This window comes from Nematostella vectensis, chromosome 14 (assembly GCF_932526225.1).
Source record: "Nematostella vectensis chromosome 14, jaNemVect1.1, whole genome shotgun sequence".
NCBI classification, from domain to species: Eukaryota; Metazoa; Cnidaria; class Anthozoa; order Actiniaria; family Edwardsiidae; genus Nematostella; species Nematostella vectensis.
This window is the reverse complement of record NC_064047.1, coordinates 10,591,635-10,611,625: the sequence shown is the minus strand read 5'-3', so window position 1 is coordinate 10,611,625 and position 19,991 is coordinate 10,591,635. Positions and strand designations below refer to the sequence as shown.

The 19,991-nt window shown below is 44.6% G+C and overlaps 1 protein-coding gene across 2 annotated transcripts in view; it reads left to right on the top strand.

Moving 5' to 3' along the window:
• Positions 1–17,486, top strand: part of LOC116618315 — a 66,415-nt gene extending 48,929 nt beyond the window's left edge. The window contains exons 8-12 of one of the 2 annotated variants that reach the window (XM_048721770.1): positions 6,217–6,318; positions 6,742–6,882; positions 9,542–9,838; positions 16,452–16,614; positions 17,356–17,486. In XM_048721770.1, coding sequence (XP_048577727.1) covers positions 6,217–6,318; positions 6,742–6,882; positions 9,542–9,838; positions 16,452–16,614; positions 17,356–17,357 — 705 coding nt within the window. In that variant the 3' untranslated portion in view covers positions 17,358–17,486. The remainder of the gene's footprint in view (positions 1–6,216; positions 6,319–6,741; positions 6,883–9,541; positions 9,839–16,451; positions 16,615–17,355) is intronic. The other variant, XM_048721769.1, reaches the window with a different exon arrangement.
• Positions 17,487–19,991: the final 2,505 nt, after the last annotated feature.

Sequence of the window (19,991 nt, the reverse complement as noted above, 5' to 3'; positions counted from 1 at the left end):
TGATAAGAGTGTATTTTAAAATTTATCACTACCAAAGATTGCACTACTAGAAATGCTTGCACTGAATATACCAGGTAGGAACTGGCCAAAAAGGACGCGAATCGAATTATATATCGGATTTCGGTAAACACCAATCCGAATGTCGTTGCTAATATTGTAACTAAGCGAAATGCGTTAACACTAACTAAATAACTAACTAATCTAATTTCAGTACATGGCTCCCCTGAAATATACTATATTTCCCTAATCAATGTTCAATCAATGTTCGTTATAATCTTGTTCAACTTCATGAGAAATCCATTCACAGTTCGTCATATGAGAACTGTTCTCGGCTGGGACATCCCGGTCTCCAGATCATTCTTTGCGAGTAGAAGGACTAGCTTTTGGACTGGACGATCAAAATACCGCAGTGGTCCAGTGCTCTTGCCTTTGCTGTTCAGGTTGCTCGCCGCAAGAGCTACCTGGACCTCGCGTACCTTGGCGTCGTCACTTGGATACTTGTTCGAGACTCTTGCCAGATCCCAAGTGTTGCGAGGCGCGTTGTCGTCTTTGACGATGACAATGTCTCCGATCTGTAGATTTCTGCGCTATCTTTGTATGAGACTTAGAAGGAAGTATTTCCTCCAGCGACTCCAGAACTTGTTTGATAGATGTTGAACTCGTCTCCAACGCTTTTTGCTGTAGAGCTCTGCAGATTCGAAAGTGCCCAAAGGACATCCTTCGACTTCATCGTGAGTAGGTGATTGGGCGTCAAGGGGCACGGCGCGTCGACATCATTCAGGGTCTCGGTTGTAAGCGGACAGCTATTGAAAATGGCCTCCGCCTCACACATCAACGTTCTCAGTGACTCGTCATCTAACTGTCCTCCGTTCTCGAGTAGAAGCGACGACAGCACGCTATTGACTGAACGGATTTGTCGTTCCCATATGCCACCCATGTGGCTCGCTGAGGGGGCATTCATTTTAAATGTGATCAAATCACATTTGCTCTCCGAGTAGGTTGTCCATTATTTTCTCGTGATCCATTTCGGCTAGAGCTCGAGTGAGCTCGTTCTGTGCTCCGACGAAATTAGTTCCTTGATCACATCTTATTTGACGCACGGATCCTCTTCGACTCATGAATCTTCTAAGGGAATTTAAGAACGAATCCGTCTCAAGTGAGTTGGCGACGTCGATGTGTAGGGCTCTGGAAGCCATACAGGTGAAGATTACTCCAAAGCGCTTAAGGGTCTTCCTCTTCTCGTTTATAGTAAAGGGGCCGAAAAGATCACAGCCGCAATTAGGTAAAAGGTGGCCCCTTTTGCACTCTGTCTTCCAGGAGGTCCGACATTTTCTGTTCTTGAACAGCTCCGCGTAACCTTTGACATTTCACGTGAGATGGCGCTTGCAACTTCTGACGAGCCTCCGGTAAGCCAATACCCATTCGCACGGATTTCTTTGAGGGTTTTTCCCTTTGCCCTGATGGCTTGTTTTCTCGTGAAAATGCCTGATGATTAAGGATGCTACGTGGCTCTTTCCTGGCAGTATTATGGGGAACTTGACATCATCACTAATGTTAGCACGTCAAAGGCGTCCGCCTACTCGTAGTATACCTTCTACGTCGACGAAAGGATCAAGCTTGTATAGTGCGCTGTGCATCTTTAAGGCGGTGTTCTTCTCGGGCGATATATCTGTCAATTTTCTTTGTTGCCGTGTTGAGCTTGGAGAGGGTATCGATCTCCGACTTGAAGGTATTTGTTTGTGCTGCGGGGAGTATTACTCGTTCCGCAGACACAAGGTCTTTGAATTCTATTTTGCATGGTCCCTTCTTGTTCCTGGTTTCTCTTTCACTCGCGATCTTATATATAAAGCAGACATAGGGCTACTGCACGCTTGGCGCGAAACCAGCGTAGTTGCCATGTAGTTGCCATCGCAGACGACTTCTTAACCTCTGGGTCTCCTAGAGGCTCTGTCTTCAAGCATTCTTCTGCGTCTTGCCATTAGCTTTCTGGCCTCCACAGAAATTTAGGTCCGGTAAGCAATCTAGAGTCTTGAAGATCACCAGCCTTTAACCCTTGTGACGCCTCGTCGGCCGGGTTCTTTTTAGTTTCTACATGCTTCCATTGTTTAATCAATGTGCTGTTTTGGATTTCTTGTACGCGATTTGCGACGAAGACATGGAATCTCTTGGATTCGTTTGCGATGTAGCCAAGGACTACTCTGCTGTCAGTCCAAAAATCCTCGTCATCGATGGTGTGTTCGAGTTCTTGTTTCAACTGATTGCTCACACGGACTGAGCAAACTGCGGCGGTCAGCTCTAACCTCAATATTGTTACTAATCTGAGGGGGGGCTACGTGAGACTTGCAAATGACGAGGGAACAATGAACCTGTTCCCGGTCGTTGATCAAACGAAGGTAGCTACACTGTCCGTAGCCTCTCGTGCTGGCGTCGGAGAAATGGTGTAATTCCGTGCGCACCACAGGTCTAAAACCTTCGGGCTTATAACATCTTGCTATAGTGACCTTTTTCGACTCACAGAGCTCGTTCTTCCATTTTTGCCATCTGGTCTGGATCTCTGGCAGCATCTTTTCATCCCAGTCGGCATCTAGACGTCATAACTCTTGTAGTAGGGATTTGCCTTCGGTGAGTAGGGGCGCGTAGAGACCGAGAGGGTCATAGTTTGAGCTTGACTGTTGAGAGGATTCCTTTTCTTGTACATGGCTTGTCCGGTAACACGATTGCGAATTCGAAGCGGTCTGTCTCCGTGTGCCATTGGATTCCTAGGGTTCTTTCCAACATCGATTTTCTTTACTCCCTCTGCTCTCTCCGACTCTGGGATGCACTTCAGGACTTCTTTTTTGTTTGACGTAAACTTGTGTAATATAAAGCCTCCCTGGTGACACATGTTCTTTACGTTCTTTTCAGCTTGACTGCTGCGTCGACTAAGGGGACGGATTTCAGACCATAGTCAACCTTAAAAGTCGTTTCGCACGAAGTTTGCTGCTTGCGCACCATATTCTCTCTAGAAGTCGTTCGCAATGGATTTCAGGGCGAAGTTTGCGCAACTTGGTGAGGAGGTCGCTCCAAAGAGGTGCACGTTCATACGGTAGTCTATTGGCTTTGAGGAGGTTGTTGTCCTTCCACCAAAGAAAACGAAAAAGATCTCTATTCTCTGGGTCAACTCTAACTTGATGAAACATCTCTTAGATGTCACAAGTGAAGGCGACGGGCTTTGGCGAAATCACATGAGGACTCCGGCTAGGTTGTTCGTTAGGAGTGGGCCTTGTAGCAGGTGTTTGTTTAGTGACTTCCCCATATATTCTTGACTGCAGTTAAACACCACTCTCAGTTTTGTTTCTTCTTAGGGTGAAATGTCCCGTGGTGGTTGATGTACCAAGACTCTCCGGAGGCCGTGATGGCACCATTGCGAGGGATGGGCTCTGAGTAGCCTTTATTTATCATTTCCGTCATAAATTTTAAGTATTTCTCTCGATAAGACTCGTTTTTGGGCGATTCTAACCTTTTCTTTAGCTGACGGATTTGCCGCACCGATGTTTTTCAATTATTAGGAAGGTTTAAGGCTTCGTTCTTTATGGGTAAATGGAGCTCGTAGTGACCATCTTCACGTCTTTTAATTCCTTTGCTTGCGATATCTATAAAAGCTCGATCTTCCTTTGACTGACCTTGCTCGAGCGCGCTCTTTCTCTCTGCGAAGTCGTCTCCCCTGAGGTCTCGGTAGCGATAATATCGACACTCTTATCCATCTCAGGTATGTGTTCACGCGCCATAATGAAATTACACGAGGAGGGGACTGGTGAAAACAAGTCAGCGTCTTGCGCGTTACTGCTTATCGGCACGACGATGCACCAGCCAAGAAGTGTACGAACGGCGTATGGATCTTGGCTCTTGCCGGATATTATTTTTTCGGCTTTATCGCCTTAGGGCAGTTGCAGCCAACGAGAAGTCCAATTTCGTCCATTTTCGAATTTCGAGGTTTCCCCCTTTTTTTCAGGTGTGGCCATCGTTTGGCGGTCTCGGGAATCTGATCCATCCTTGAAGGGATAGTTTCTCGAGCGTAAGCCTTTGGCAGTTCTACTTTTTCTCTCTTGTCCGTTCTCTCGGCTACTAGGCCATCGACTCTCGAGACGGGAATATTCTCTTGACCCAACATTGTACTGAAATGTAGGCTCGTTTCTTCTCCTTGTATGCCGAGTTCCTTTTGAACCTTCGTAGTGACGAATGTTGTATCGCTCGCGTCGTCCAGTAGGGCGTAGGCTTTAACTTCTTTTTTGAGGGGTGATCTCGGTGAGAAACGAACATGGGGAAGATTTTTGAATTGTTGATCACTATTTCTTTTCTCGTTTGAGTTAGCCTTCGAAAAATTCGGGTTCGGGATATCGCTGCTCTTGTCGCTTGTTCCAGGTTCGAGTTTTAAGTGGTCGGCGTTGGTCTGAGGCCGGGGGTTGCTGCGTCTAGGCTTCGCTCCGTGCAAGAGGGTGTGGTGGCGTTTGCCGCATTCGCTGCAGGAAATCTTCTAACGACAATCTGACGCAAGATGGGGTCACTAAACCCATGCAAAGCATATTAGCATATTGACAGCTTTCGCGCGATGGTACGGGTTTTGGCACGTCGGTCGCTTATTAACGCTCACGCATGCGCAACAGAAACAGTTTTGACCCATGGCAGAGGTATCTTTTCCTCGCGAACTCCAGCCCAGCGAAATACAAGAAAAGAGGCCTCTGCTAGCAGGGAATACTGTTGCAGGCCCGTAGCCAGGATTTTGAGCGGGGTGGTTCGTTTTTCCATTTCAGCGGACCAAATTTCCGGTATACCCCTCTCCTCGCCTTATTACATTAGGTAATCAATCTTGTATTTAAAATGTTAAAGTGCTTTTTAACATATATCGATAATAATAAAGATAATTATTATAAAAATATTTTTATAGTCATTTCAAAGATATATTGATGTGCACGCTATATCTCCAGCCAAACGTTATATATTTTTATTTGTTTTGAGCGGACCTTCAAGCCGGGTGTGTGTGTGTTCGTCCGAACCCCCCCCCCCCCCCCCCCCCTGGCTACGGGCCGGCTTTTCGAACGCTTCAGGGAATCTGTCTTTTATACCATCCAAGCGATCTCGGATGTTTGCTAGGTGACTCAGCGGCGCTGCGGGAGATGCACTCGGGGCTTGTTTCGTGTTTTCGATTTTTTTTCGCAGACTCACGGCTAGGAAATCGCGATCCCGTTGCTTAAGCTCGATAAGATAGGCTAGACCTTTCTCGTTTCTTCTTCGTACGTGACGGGTTTGCCTTGGCTCTGGAGAACTTCTAAGTGAGTTTGCAAAGCCTTCGTGCTGTTCGTCTTGGTAGCGTCGGCAATCGACTTATATATGCGCGTTGTGACACTAAGTATCAAATTTCGGTAAGCACAAATTCGAATGTTGTTGCTAATATTGTAACTAAGCGAAAGGCGTTAACACTAAATTAATAACTAACTAATCTAATCGAAGTTCATTACATGTAGAAGCCAGTAAACGTCATTCGTGATGAAAAATATCTACATCATTATCTGTTTTGGTAGATGATAAGCCAAAAATTCGCTAGAAAAACTGCAAATACTTACGCTCTTTCGCGATTTTGTTGTCGTCTGCCATGTTGGACTTTACTCGCCCAACTCTCTTAGCGCCTCGTTCAAAATGGCGTAATTACTTCGAATGTACGCAAGCTCACATTTCGATGTACCATTAGGAAATACAAAGGTTTAACGACGAGAAAAACGTTTTCTGAGCAAGCTTTAATCTTTTAGCGACTGTTTTTAAGGTTTAAATTCTCCCTTTCCTCCTATAATTTTTTTATTGAAAAAATTGCGCAATCCGCATAATTCCAGAATTCTAGCGCATAATTTGCAAGAAAATCCCGCATAATTTCTGGAAAATCCCCGCATCATACCATAAGCCCTGTTATTGTGGACTGTCTTTAAGGTCTCGACGAAAGCCCCAGTAGCTAAATGAGGAAACATCAACAATCATTTCCACTGTCTTTTCTCGACGAAAATGCTATACATTGTTTTTTGTTCATTTATCAATAAAGTCTCTTTAATATCCAATGTCCAATAAGGACATTCCGTCTAAAGAAACTCTTTCCTTTTTGTTTTGTTTTTCTGTGTAATTCATTGAAAACACTGAAAACAAGTAGGCGGCTAACTAGCTCCTCGTGCATTTGTGTGTTTAATTCAACAGGCCTTTGAGGACGTACGAAAGGAACTGGTCGCGGAAAACCTGATGAACCTGTTGGAAGACATCAAGCAAGTACTGGATAATGCTGATCCTACGCCTGAACTGGTAAGTACAAAGAAATTGGTAAAGCTAATTAAGATACGTATAGTCAGCCCAATATTTTTTTGTTGTTGTTTTGGAAGAAAAATTATGTGATGAAATCTCGTAAAGCCAACTAAAAACAGAATGCCATGTTTCATCTACCTTAAATAAATAGAAAATGCAGATGCTTTCTCAAAACAGTCGATTGGAATTTATTTTTTTACAATTGGATGTGGGGAAGGGGGGAGTGGTGGAGGGCACACGCACATGTCCCACCCCCTGCTACGGCCCTGTTTGTCCAGGGGTCGAACTGGGTAACTCTGGAATAAGTTCATGACCGAAAGAAGGGGTATGCTGGTATACCTCACAGCTTGTGGTTCCTTGAAATGAGAGAGTGCTTGCAAATGTTTGTATCCTTATGAAATCCTCTAAAATCTGTTTCACCAGATTGAAGCGGCCAATGGTATCGAAAACTACAGATTGAATATGCCAAAGGATATCTCCCCAAACCAGACGTATAAACACCAAGAAAACTTGATCAACAGTTTGAACCAGGTCCCCTTTACTCTCAGCTGTTACACGCAAAAGGTAGTGCTCTCGACTGATTGCTTGTCGTCACTGGTTATGTATTTCTCTAGGTTTTTGTGTTAACCCTATTCAAACCGGGGGGGGAAGGGCTTTTAACTCCCCCAGCACCTTTGATCTGTAATAATCTTTGAACTAGCAGGGCTAGAGCATTGAAATTTGATGACTTTTCCTAAAATTTATCTGGGAGCAGTTTGGTGCACACAAAATTTTGATATGTATACCCTTTGTCACCATAGCAACCAAGTTTTGAGAGATAGGTATAATAAAAAATAGGCAAAACGCTTTAAGCCGTTAAGATCAACTAATAATACAACGTGCTCAACGTAAATCCATGTCATTAAACGTTTATGCTAAAAAAAACACAATAAAAAAATTTACATCTCTATTTTAGGGGAAAGGAGTGGTGTTTTTTTTGTCAATTTTTTACCTTCTCTAAAAAGTACTTGTAAAAATAGCAAAAAAGCATTCATATCCAGCTGAAATTATCAATACAACTTGAAACGAAGATTAAATATTGTCAAAAAGCTTTAGATTTTGCTACCCAGTAACTTTCATTTAATCCAAGATGGCGGATCCAAAATGGCGGATGCTGATGTCACATAATTAGCTAAAAATCGCCTTTTCTAAACTAACATCTAAATTTGGCATATATTCCTTTATTGTAAATTAAATGTAGATAAAAAACATTTTAGGGTAAGATATTTAAATTGTTACTTTAATTAAAAGTCAATTCGCAAACTTATGCTATATAAAGGTACCAATCAATGACGTCACAGATGACTAGTAATATTTATCTCATGCAAGATAATAAGATTATATAACGACATACAGAAATACTTATTTGAAAAAAAACCCAGAAATATTGCCCGTTTCTGCTCACTTAAGTGACGTCATCGTGATGCCACAAAGACATTTTTTTGAAAAAAATATTGGTCGCTTTTTGAATAAGAACTGATTATGATAATTTATTTTGATTTTGGATGTTCTATGCAAAGGTTTCGAAAGATAGCCTACTTATAGCCATATGTTCTTAAATAACGTCAAATTGTGTTGCTATGGCAACACAATATATAATTTTATTTCTCTTTGTTAGATAATGATTCTTGAAAATTTGGTCATAATAGCTCCAATGGTTCAAAAGTTACGGATGGGGGACGGTCAGAGGAAGCCCCAAAAAGTTGAAATTTAAAACGATTTTATTCTATGGGTTAGTCAACAGCAAATATAACTCCAGATAGGTAACATCATCGTTTATTGTATATCATTAAAATATTGCGGACAACAGTATGGGGTCTTAAAAATATATGTACTATACTAGAGTGCTCGAGCTCGTAGATTGGTTGGTCATTCAATTGCAAGGGTTAAATCTATATTCTTTTAGATTTGTGTGGGGCAGTTGTTCGTCCATAAGCCAAATTTATGCAAAAAAAAAAAAAAATGATTATAAACGTTTTTATGGCCTGTTTGCATTGTAAAGCCGTTAAGAGGTCTAATGCATGCTGGTGTTCATTGTATGTAAGTTTGATGGTCATAGCCTTAAGCGGTTCATGAAATACGGTGGGAGGGGGGAGGCTTTTAGTGGGGCTATTAGCTCCTTCCCCCTCCAGTAATCTGCTACCTATTTTACGAGTTTTATAGTTCACAAGATACTACAGTTGAAGCTCTCGTAAGCGACCACCTTGGGAACTGAGAATTGTGGTCGTTAACGAAACTGGTCTTTTACGAGAGCTTGCTCTCACAAGCGACCACTGGGCGCCAAAAACTTGAGCAATAGGTGTTGGTCGCTTACGGGAGCTTAATTAAAATGGAATCTAAAAGTTATCGTGATAATAACAACGCTGTAATATTTTGGTTTATTGCTTGATTTTAAAACTAGGTATTTGACTTATCATGAGAGTGAGTTGTTTTATTTAAAAGCAATTAATTCTACGCAAAGTAACTCGTTTATATCGACGACTTAAGCTTTTCGTCATGAGAATATCCTCTGCGTCTACGACGATCGCATGGCGTCTTTTGTGAGCCGATTTCTAAAGCGTGCAACAAACAAGTGGATGGCTATTGTAACTGGAAAAAGGATAAATGGTGGAGCTGGCAATGGACTAGAGATTCCTTGCATTTACACATTTACTGGAGACAAAGAAATGTCAATCCCATGGTTGAAATTGAAGTTAGAAAATTGAAATTATGAAATTCTTTAATGGTTGCCTACTGGAAAGGCAGCTTTTGTAAAACATTACAACATTTCCGCTTTATATGTGATTTCAGCATGCATTGGATATGATGTTTATCAGGTGTTGACTGATGTTGTGAAGCCAAAAATCATTGTGGTCGCTTACGAGAGCTTAAAAATAAAATTTCAGTTGGTGTTTTGAAATTGTGGTCGTTAACGGAGCTGGTCGCACCGATAAGTTGGTCGCTTACGAGAGCTTAGAATTATAGAGTTTGTGTGACAATTCAATCGGTGATTCGCGATCGTGGTCGTTATTGGGGCTGGTCGCTTACGAGAGCGGTCGCTCAGAGAGCTTCGACTGTATTCTTTATAAAGTTTATACTCGTGTATGAAATTTCTGGAATCATTTGTCCTTTTTCTTCGCTAGGGACTACTTCGTTAGTTCGTCAGAAAGATCTTGAGAAACAACCATTTTCGTTTTTACTCCAGGTGAAGATGCTTACCTCTATTCTTAATGGTTGCCGGGATGGAACAAAATCATTTGATGACCTCTACTCTGATGCTACATCATTGTATGGGAGCGAGGCAAGGAAATGTGAGAGGAAAATCGGCGCTTTCTACGTGACCAAAGAAACTCTTAAGGAAGAAATTGAGAAAGTAATGAAGAAAGAGAATCTAAGCCCCGTGTGTAGTGTGAACAATCCGACGACAAAAAGCTTAGCATGCCTGAAAAAGAATGATGGCCTAACGGCAGAAGATATCGCCGCAGAAATGGAGATTGACAAGGTAGGTAGCGGTAGCTATAAATTCAAATATATCAATCAATGGCTGTCGTTTTCTAAATGGATTAAAAGAGCCTGGGGCGAGCGCACGGGAGACCTGTGATATTCTAAAACGTTAGGGACTAGGCTCCATATCCATGATGGCTGTCAGTAAAATCATAGTAAACACGAATTCCAGAAAGTTAAACTCATCGTCTGATAAGTTTGGGATCAGGTATCGGATAGCTTGGTAACCGCCTAACCAAGCGCACCCGAGGAGCCAGGCCTCCGGGCCACAGCTCCCCGCCAAAGGGTGCTTGAAAAGGAGGGACTGAGGAACGGAGAGAATGGTGCCTCCTGACCCCAAACAATGACAAGCACCACTGGACCGCAATATGTATCTGCTACATAGTGCTCGAAGAACAACTTGACGATGCCCTGATTATACCCTTAGCTGAACGAGAAGCCGGCTGCGGCCATGAAACCGGCAGTAGTAGCCAGGCACTAGCCACTCAACCAGGCGCCGATTACCGCCGGCCGATAGGTGCAAGCATTACACGTGTGTTAGCTCGGGCTTAGCCCAGACAAAACACACTCCAACAGAAGCTCGCGTGGACGCGCTAGTTCCTATGGGCGGGCTAGTTCCTATGGGCGAGCTAGGGTGGGGCGTAGGGGGGAAGGTAGGGGGGGGGGGGGGGCATGAGCGCGATAGCTTGGACTAGTGCGTACCACACCAACCCGGCGGTATAGATTGCACAAGCGCGCTAGCCGAAAACCCCGAGTAATGCTTACATGAACGCTCTGAATAGGACCAACAACTCCGGCGGCGGTGTCAATCAAGTAAGTTCATAGTTCCCGTAGCCGCCTGAAAGCAGTCAAGAAGAGGGCGAACCTAATCAGCTCCCTTCAATGCACGGCTTGCATGACCCATGCGTAGGATGCACATGGACCAACAGACCTGGCGGTGTCGCTCGCGGAGCGATAGTTGAGGCTCAGTGCAGACCTAACGAAACCCGCAGCATAGACCTAACACAGTACATGGCGTGCATGAGCCAAGCGCGGGCTCAGCACACCTACGAATCAAGCGGTGTCGCTCGCATAAGGGCATTGAAGAAAGGCGGGGGGGGGGGGGGGGTTCAGGGCGGACCAAACGAACCCCGCCGAACGCAGTTGGGGGTGAAGGCGAACCTCACAAGCCCCCCAGGTAGTCATAGCTTGCGGGAGCTTAGCTTGGGATCAACGTAGACCGGCGAATCTGGTTGTGTCGCATGTATAGGCGCGCTAGATGGGGCTCAGGAAGGAACTGACAATCCTGCAGCATGGATTTCATCTGGTGGTGTCGCTCGCATAAGCACGCAAGGTGGAACTTAGAGCGGATCCAACGAAACCTGTTATATAGCTAGCGTGAGTGGGGGGGAGGGCCAAACGATGTATAGCTAGCGTAACCTAACGAACCCAGCAGCATGGCTCGCGTGAAAGCGTGAACGCAGTCGAGACAGAGGGCGTACCTCTTCAGCAATCCAGGCAATGCAGCTAGGGGTGAGGGCAGACCTTATCAGTTTTTCCGGCAACGCAACGCAAATAAGGGGTGGGGCAAATGAAACGTATTTAGGGCTAATGGCAAACCTCAATATTCCAGGCAACGCAATTAGGGCGACGTGACGGAAAAACCTGGAAAACGCGCAATTCCAGATAGAGAGAGAAGACACAATTTCTTACAATGGCTATAGGTTCATCATGTTTTTCCGTCATGTCAATTAGGGCTAGTGGCAAACCTCATAGGCATTCCCGGTAACGAAACATCATAAGGGCAAACCTCATCAGCCTTTCAGGCAACCTAATGCAATAGGGGATGAGGGCAACACCTCATCCGTCTATCAGGCAACGCAACGCGATTAGGATTAAGGGCTCAACCTAATCAGCTTTTCAGGCAACGCAACGCAATTAGGGCTGAGGGCAAAACCTCAAAAAACCTTTCGGCAACGCAACACAGTTAGGACTAAGGGCAATACTTCATCAGCCATTTAGGCAACGCAATTAGGGCTGAGGGCCGTATAGGCAAAGGCCGCCAGGAGCGCCTAGGCAAAGGCGTGAGAGCTGCAAAAGCAAAGGCCACGAGGGACGCAAAGACCACGAGGGCCAAAAAGGCAAAGGTCACAGGGGCCGCAAAGATAAAGGCCGCAAGGGCCGCAAAGATAAAGGCCGCATTGGCCGCAAAGGCCACCAAGGGCGGCCACTGGGCCACCAAGGGCCGCAACAAGGCCACCAAGGGCCGCATCTATAGGCCACCAGAGCCGCAACTAGCCCAACAGGGCCGCAACTTGGCCGCAAGGGGCGCACCAAAGCCGAAAGGGGCGCAACTAGGCCGCTAGGGCCGCAACTAGGTCACTAGGGCCGCTCCTAGGCCACCAAGGGCTTCCACTAGGGCCGCAACTAGGCCACCAAGGGCCGCACCTAGGCCACCAAGAGCCGCAACAAGGCCACCAAAGGGCCGCAACTATAGGCCGCAAGGGCCGCAACTAAAGGCCGCAAGGGCCGCAACTATAGGCCACCAAGGGCCGCAACTAGGCCACCAAAGGGCCGCAAGTAGGGCACCAAAGGGCCGCAACTAAAGGACGCAAGGGCCGCAACTATAGGCCGCAGGGGCCGCAACTATAGGCCACCAAGAGCCGCAACAAGGCCACCAAAGGGCCGCAAGGGCCGCAAGGGCCGCAACTATAGACCACCAAAGGCCGCAACTAGGCCACCAAGGGCCGCAATAAGGCCACCAAGGGCCGCAACTATAGGCCGCAAGGGCCGCAACTAAGCCACCAAGTGCCGCAATTAGGCCAGCAAGGGCCGCAACTATAGGCCACAAGGGCCGCAACTAAAGGCCGCAAGGGCCGCAACCATAGGCCGCAAGGGCAGCAACTATAGGCCACCACTGGCCGCAACTATAGGCCGCAACTAAAGGCCTCAAGGGCCGCAACTATAGGCCACCAAAGGCCGCAAATAAAGGCCGCAAGGGCCGCAACTATAGGCCACCAAGGGCCGCAACTAGGCCACCACGGGCCGCAATTAGGACATCAAGGGCCGCAACTGTAGGCCGCAAGGGCCGCAACTGTAGGCCGCAAGGGCCGCAACTAAAGGCCGCAAGGGCCGCAACTAAAGGCCGCAAGGGCCGCAACTAAAAACCACCAAGGGTCGCAACTATAGGCCGCAAGGGCCGCAACTAGGTCACCATGGGCCGCGACTAGGCCACCAAGGGCCGCAACTATAGGCCGCAAGGGCCGCAACTAGGCCACCACGGGCCGCAACTAGGCCATCAAGGGCCGCAACTGTAGGCCGCAAGGGCCGCAACTAAAGGCCGCAAGGGCCGCAACTGCAGGCCGCAAGGGCCGCAACTAAAGGCCGCAAGGGCCGCAACTAAAGGCCGCAAGGGCCGCAACTAAAGACCACCAAGGGTCGCAGCTATAGGCCGCAAGGGCCGCAACTAGGTCACCATGGGCCGCGACTAGGCCACCAAGGGCCGCAACTATAGGCCACAAGGGCCGCAACCAAAGGCCGCAAGAGCCGCAACTAAATGCCACCAAGGGCAGCAACTATAGGCCACAAGGGCCGCAACTAAAGGCCACCAAGGGCCGCAACTATAGGCCGCAAGGGCCGCAACTATAGGCCACCAAGGGCCGCAACTATAGGCCAACAAGGGCCGCAACTAAAGGCCACCAAGGGCCGCAACTATAGGCCACCAAGGGCCGCAACTATAGGCCGCAAGGGCCGCAACTATAGGCCACCAAGGGCCGCAACTAGGCCACCAAGGGCCGCAACAAGGCCCACAATAATAATAAAAATAATAATAATAAACAATAGCATTAGCACTAATAATAGCAATAGGAATAACAATAGCAGTAGCAATAATCATAGCAATATCAATAAAGTTACGGATAGCAAGAACAAGAGAAATAGCTATAGTAAAAGCAATAATAATAGCAAAAGCAGTAGCAATAATAATAGCAATAGTAATGATAATAGCAGTAACAATAGCAATAGCAATAATAATAGAAATGGCAATAATAATAACCATAACCATAGCAATAGCAATAATAATAGCAATAGCAATAATAATAGCAATAACAATAGCGATAGCAATAACAATAACAGTAGCAACAATAGCACTAGCAATAAAGATAGCAATGGTGATAGCAGTAGCAATGATAATAGCCATAACAATAGAACTAGCAATAATAATAGCAATAACACGTACAGTAGCCATAGCAATAATAATAGCAGTAACCATAGCACTAGCAATAATTATAGCAATAACAATTGCACTAGCAAAAATAGTAGCAATAGCAATAATAATAGTAATAGCGATATTAATAGCAATAACAATAACCGTAGCAATCAATAGCAATAATAATGGTAATGATGATAGCAATGGCAATAACAATAATAATAAATGTATATTTACCATTCCACTTGCAGCCAAGGACTGAATTACAGGAACAGGTAGCTACACACAGGCACTACACATTTGGATTTTTAACAAACAAAAATTGCTAGTCGTTGTTTGCTAAGTCGTTGTAGGAGGCTGGGAGGAGCTGGATTGTCACGAGGTGTGTGTGTGTTTGTGGGGGGTTATGTAGATCTTGAGTAAATTAGTTGCGTACAGGGTGGTCTAGTCTAGGGGAAACGCCGTCACCCATCCAGGCAACGCAGTTATGTGTGAGGCCACACCTCATGGCATTCTAGGGCCTAGATCCACTGCAGATGCTGTACTGCTGGGGCTTAGAGGGAGGAGATGGGGCTTACCCATCCCAATACAACAGCACTGGGGCTGGTGGGGGGAGCCCTTGCCATCCCCAACACCACACTGCTAGGGCAGTGAGAGAGAGGTGGATCAGCCACCCCAGCACGACACTGCTAGGGCAGTGAGAGAGAGGTGGGTTAGCCGCCCCAACACAACACTGCTAGGCCAGTGAGAGAGAGGTGGATTAGCCGCCCCAACACAACACTGCTAGGGCAGAGAGAGGTGGATTAGCCGCCCCAACACAACACTGCTAGGGCAGTGAGAGAGAGGTGGATTAGCCGCCCCAACACAACACTGCTAGGGCATTGAGAGAGAGGTGGATTAGCCGCCCCAACACAACACTGCTAGGGCAGTGTGAGAGAGGTGGATTAGCCGCCCCAACACAACACTGCTAGGGCATTGAGAGAGAGGTGGATTAGCCGTCCCAACACAACACTGCTAGGGCAGTGTGAGAGAGTGGGATTAGCCGCCCCAACACAACATCAAAATGCTCCGGGCGAGGCTTGGGCGCAGCTGTTCTCGTCCAAAGGCAAAGTCATATACAGCAATATGACCCACCAGTGTGGTTGGTATTCCCCAGCAAGAATATTACAAGTAAATACGTCTAACCATAGTAAAGTAACCCGGGCCAATTCAGCAAATGTTGATGATAGTTAGGTTTCTGTCGTTCAGCCAGCTCAAATGCTACCATCATCTGTTAAGTACATGCTTGACACACTGCCTCTGCTAAACATCGTGGCATTCTACAAAACGACAGGCCAGCACACTGCATATATACTGACAGTATATATTACTCACCACTACCACCGACGTGAAGTGAAGGTTCGTCAATGCTAACTGCAATTGCATCTTTTCCTCCACTAGCAAACGTGCCCTGATGTTGAGATGCTATAGCTCTGTCACACTAAGTGGCCTTGAGTCGCTTGCTTTTACCGAAGCGGTCGTCTCCAGCCATTGAAAACAGCTCCCCAAAAAACGCGTCCGGCGGTGCGAACATGATCGGAACTTGGAGACCTACCGAAGATTCCTGCTTGAGTACTTTTTGCCATTGAAAACACGGCGGAAAACCCGCAAATCCAGTGTTGAGTCGAGCGAGATTTGCAGGACTCTGAGAGAGGATGAAACGTGCCAAGGCCTGAATAACCGGGGGCGCCCAAGCCGCAGCAGGGACTAGACCCAGGAGCGCGCGGTCATCCGCAATTTTAACTTATGCTAAATTGCGCTTATGCTTATGTAGCGCTTATGCTTATGTAGCATACATTTTATGTGGAAATTCTCGACTTAAAAAGCTCTAGTGCGATAAAAAAGCCAAAAAATGATTGAAACAGACTCCCAAATATGGTATGTATTGCCTAATAAGGAAATAACCGAGCGAACTAGAAAATTGACTTGCAAATTACCAGCATTAGCTCAAGAAGAGGAAACGAGGAAACTCAAGGCAAAGAGGCTGAAGCACCAGTATCTTAAAGCACGCCAATCACGCCGCCATTTTATGCTCCCGCTCAATGGCGAGTCAGTCAAAGAATCCATTTCCATCTGCAAATTCAAGCGAGTAACCAAACTATATCAATCAAATATCATAAAAAACATGTCAGACTTCATTCGTAGATTGTTTTTTTAAAGTTTCCTTGCAAATAAAAAGCTGTATTTTCAATGATGAACAATAACAAAGGAGTGGGAGATCGACATTCTTTAAGTATTCCTTATCGTGTCTCATCCCCCACCCCCTTACTATTTTGCCCAGCAAATTTGTACAGAGGACATGATGGTAGTGTTTTGTCGCACATCTAGCAGTTATAACTTACGACATTCACTCTGTAGGCATCTATGTATTCCTGTTTTATTTTAGGATGCCATCGTGCTACTTCTAGAGGACTGTCCGAAGGAGGGTTTGAATCCTAAACAGAAAAGACAAGTGTGTAATTTAAGGAAGACAATAGCAAAGAACGAGATAATAGCGGATTTACTCGAGTTTGATCTTGCTAAAGTGAAGGAAGTGGTCTGTCCACCATGTGAGTATTGTTAAGATAGTTCTATAAAAAAAATCTACCTTCACATTCTTCACTCAAACTCCTGCCCATATTTATTTATATGCATTGTTAAAATATCACCCTCTTAAAATAAAGGACATTGTTTTGTATTGTATTGTGTTGTACCCTTAAACCGTCAACATCCCCTCAAAGTCCCCCCCCCCCAAAAAAAAAAAAAAAAAAAAGAAGAAGAAAGAAACGATGCTTTGAAGTCGTGTTGGAATATCGACATTGTTAATTGATAATGACATCATTGTTTCATAGTGTAAACAGCGCCTCGTTTTCATGTTAGATCCTCCTCGTGGCGTGTATTCGCATGAACAGTTCGTTTTTTTTTGCTCAAGTAAAGATTCATTGTTAATGTTCTTAACCTTTAATTCAACGCTTGATCCAATACAATCACGAGTTTTAACATTATGTTATACCCTCACCCCCTTCAAACTTTCATTATCCCTTTAATACCCCTCAAACCTACCCACGAATCCCTCAAACAGTCCACATCTCTTCAATTCTTTTCAAGACTGTACTCTCAATTCCCCTCAATCTGTTGCCCTCGACTCCACTCAAACTGTTTCCCATTCAATCCCTCTCAGACCGTCCTTTTATTCTCCCTCAAACTGTCCATATCCCTTGGACCCCCCTTTAAACCGTTGATTGGGAAATAAGGGAATATGGAACAAGAATATACGCATTTTTTCCACAATGCTCCCTTTATCTTTTCAGAAGAGCCCAAGAATACCAACTCCAGATTAAAAAGAATGCATCCTTCTATGATAAGCTCGACTGCTAGAAACTAGACAGACGCGTTGTTGAATGGAAAATGTTAAATATCAATAAAAGAACTTGAAACAGCAGGCCCGTACCTAGGATTTTTCTTGGAGGGGTGGGAAATCCGAAAAAGTGGACAGAAGTTTTCCGGGGGGAGGGGGGGGAATGAGGGAGTGAGCTTTATAATCTATAATCTTTATAATCTGATCAGCCTCGAAAGAACAAAAATAGATGTTTTATGCCAAGTATCTCCACGGGAAGGGTTTCGCTACAAAAACTTCTGAGATTGATGACATACCAGAGTGATCTAGCTGATGCTTTATAGTTTTGTCTACAGATAGCACGTCTAGAACCGAAAGCGGACTTTTGGCCGTTGTGGGGTTCGCGTTCGCACCCCGGCGGAGTAGCCGGAGGGGGGCCAAAAGGCTCTTTTAAGGCATTTTCATTTTCACATAAGGTATTTTAGATAATTTCGCATACATTTGATGTATTTTTGGCTTCTAGAAGGGGGGGGGGGGGGTCTCCACCATCATTATCATTACTATCATCTCCTGACCAACAGTATCATCATCGCAACCTTTCATATATACCTAGATCTCAATGTGTTGGGGCAGAGAAAACCACTAGAGAACTACTCGAAGGCGAACGTGTCCCTGCAGATCCTGAAAAGAAAAACGAAAAATGGTGAAGTTGGTAGTCTGGCATAAATCTTTTTCTTATCGCCATAAGAAGACAAGTTACCGTTATTTACCCTGTATGATGTGCACTGACGGTCCACGTCAAATTGCGGACTTAGACACGGAACAACTCAAGTGCCGTTACACCTAAAAGCAGTAGTGGCGTGGCTTAACCCTATTCAGACGGGGGTGGGGGGCTTTTGAGCACCTTTGAGCTGTAATAATTTTTTAACTAGTAGAGCTAGAGCGTTGAAATTCGATGACATTTCCTAAAATTTATCTGGGATCAGTTTGGTGTAAACAAAATTTTGATATGTGTACCCTGGTAACCATAGCAACCAAGTTTTGAGACATAGGTTTAATGAAAATTAGGCAAAATGCTTTAAGTCGTTAAGATCAACTATTAATACGACGTGCTCAACGTAAATCCATGTCATCTCTATTATAGGGGGGGGAGAGTGGTGTTTTTTTTGTAAATTTTTTACCTTTTCGAAATAGTGCTTGTAAAAATAGAAAAAAAACATTCATATCCACCTGAAATCATAAATATAACTTGAAACGAAGATTAAATATTGTCAAAAAGCTTTAGATTTTGCTACCCAGTTTTTATTGATTAAAGTAAATATATTTAATTAAATCCAAGATGGCGGGGTCAAGATGGCGGATGCTGATATCACATAATTAGCTAAAAATCGCTGATTTTATTAAACTGACATATAAACTTGGCAAAATCCTTTTTATATTCCTCTATCGTAAATAGAAAGTAGAAAAAAATACATTTTTGGAAAAGATATTAAAATTATTACTTTAATTAAGAGTCCATTCGCAAACTTATGCTATATCAAAGGTACTATGCCAATCAATAGCGTCACAGATGTAATATAGCAATATATTGTTGTCATAGAAACAGTGTCACTAATAATATATGTCAACTGCAAGAAAAAACATTATTGCAAAAAGACATACAGAAATACATATCCATATCAATATTCTGGTGACCTTAAAACCTGCTCGGTCAATCTCTTAGAGGCCTGGGTCTAAGAAGTTTATAGGATTAGTAAGAAAAAGATTTGACCAAGCGAGCAAGTTTTGCTTAATAATTTTTGCCGCGAGTCTCAAATTAACAGGAATCAGTATTTTTTACCATGTTTTCTGGAGATCAGGGAGCGGGAAAACTTAAGCTCTTCTAAATATGGGCATCTATGCCCATATAAGGCAATACATACGAAGGACACTTTCCGTGGGGAATATGTTTGATATGTAAAATAAACAGAAATATTACCCGTTTCTGCTCACTTACGTGAAGTCATCGTGACGTCACAAAGAATTTTTTTTGAAGAATATCGGTCGCTTATTGAATACAAACTGATTATGATAAATTACTTGGATTTTGGATGTTCTTTGCACAGGTTTCGAAAGATAGGCTATTTTTAACCATATGTCCTTAAATGACGTCATAATGACGTCATATTGTGTTGCTATGGCAAACCATTTTGTTCCTATTTGTCAGATAATGATTCTTTGAAAATTTGGTCATAATTGCTCCAATGGTTCAAAAGTTACGGGTGAGGGGTCGAAAGAGCCCCCCCCACGGTCAGAGGAAGCCCCAAAAAGCCCGGTCTGAATAGGGTTAATGTCCCTTTATCGTCCCTTCCCACTTTAAAGAAATGACCCTGATCACGTGCGATCTTGTCAGCTTGTTGTTGTATTTCTTATATAAATTAGAAAGATTTTCTATTCGCCTGAGAGTAGCGAAAGAGTCTCTCCGTATCAAGTATCGGGACTTTGTGCCAGACTAACTGTGTTCCATAGGCCCGGGGGGGAGGGGGGGGGGGGCTATAGCAAAATCAATTTTAACCCAATCAATTTTTTAAAGGCCAAGGAATAGTACTAAGGGCGTGGTAAAAAAAATTC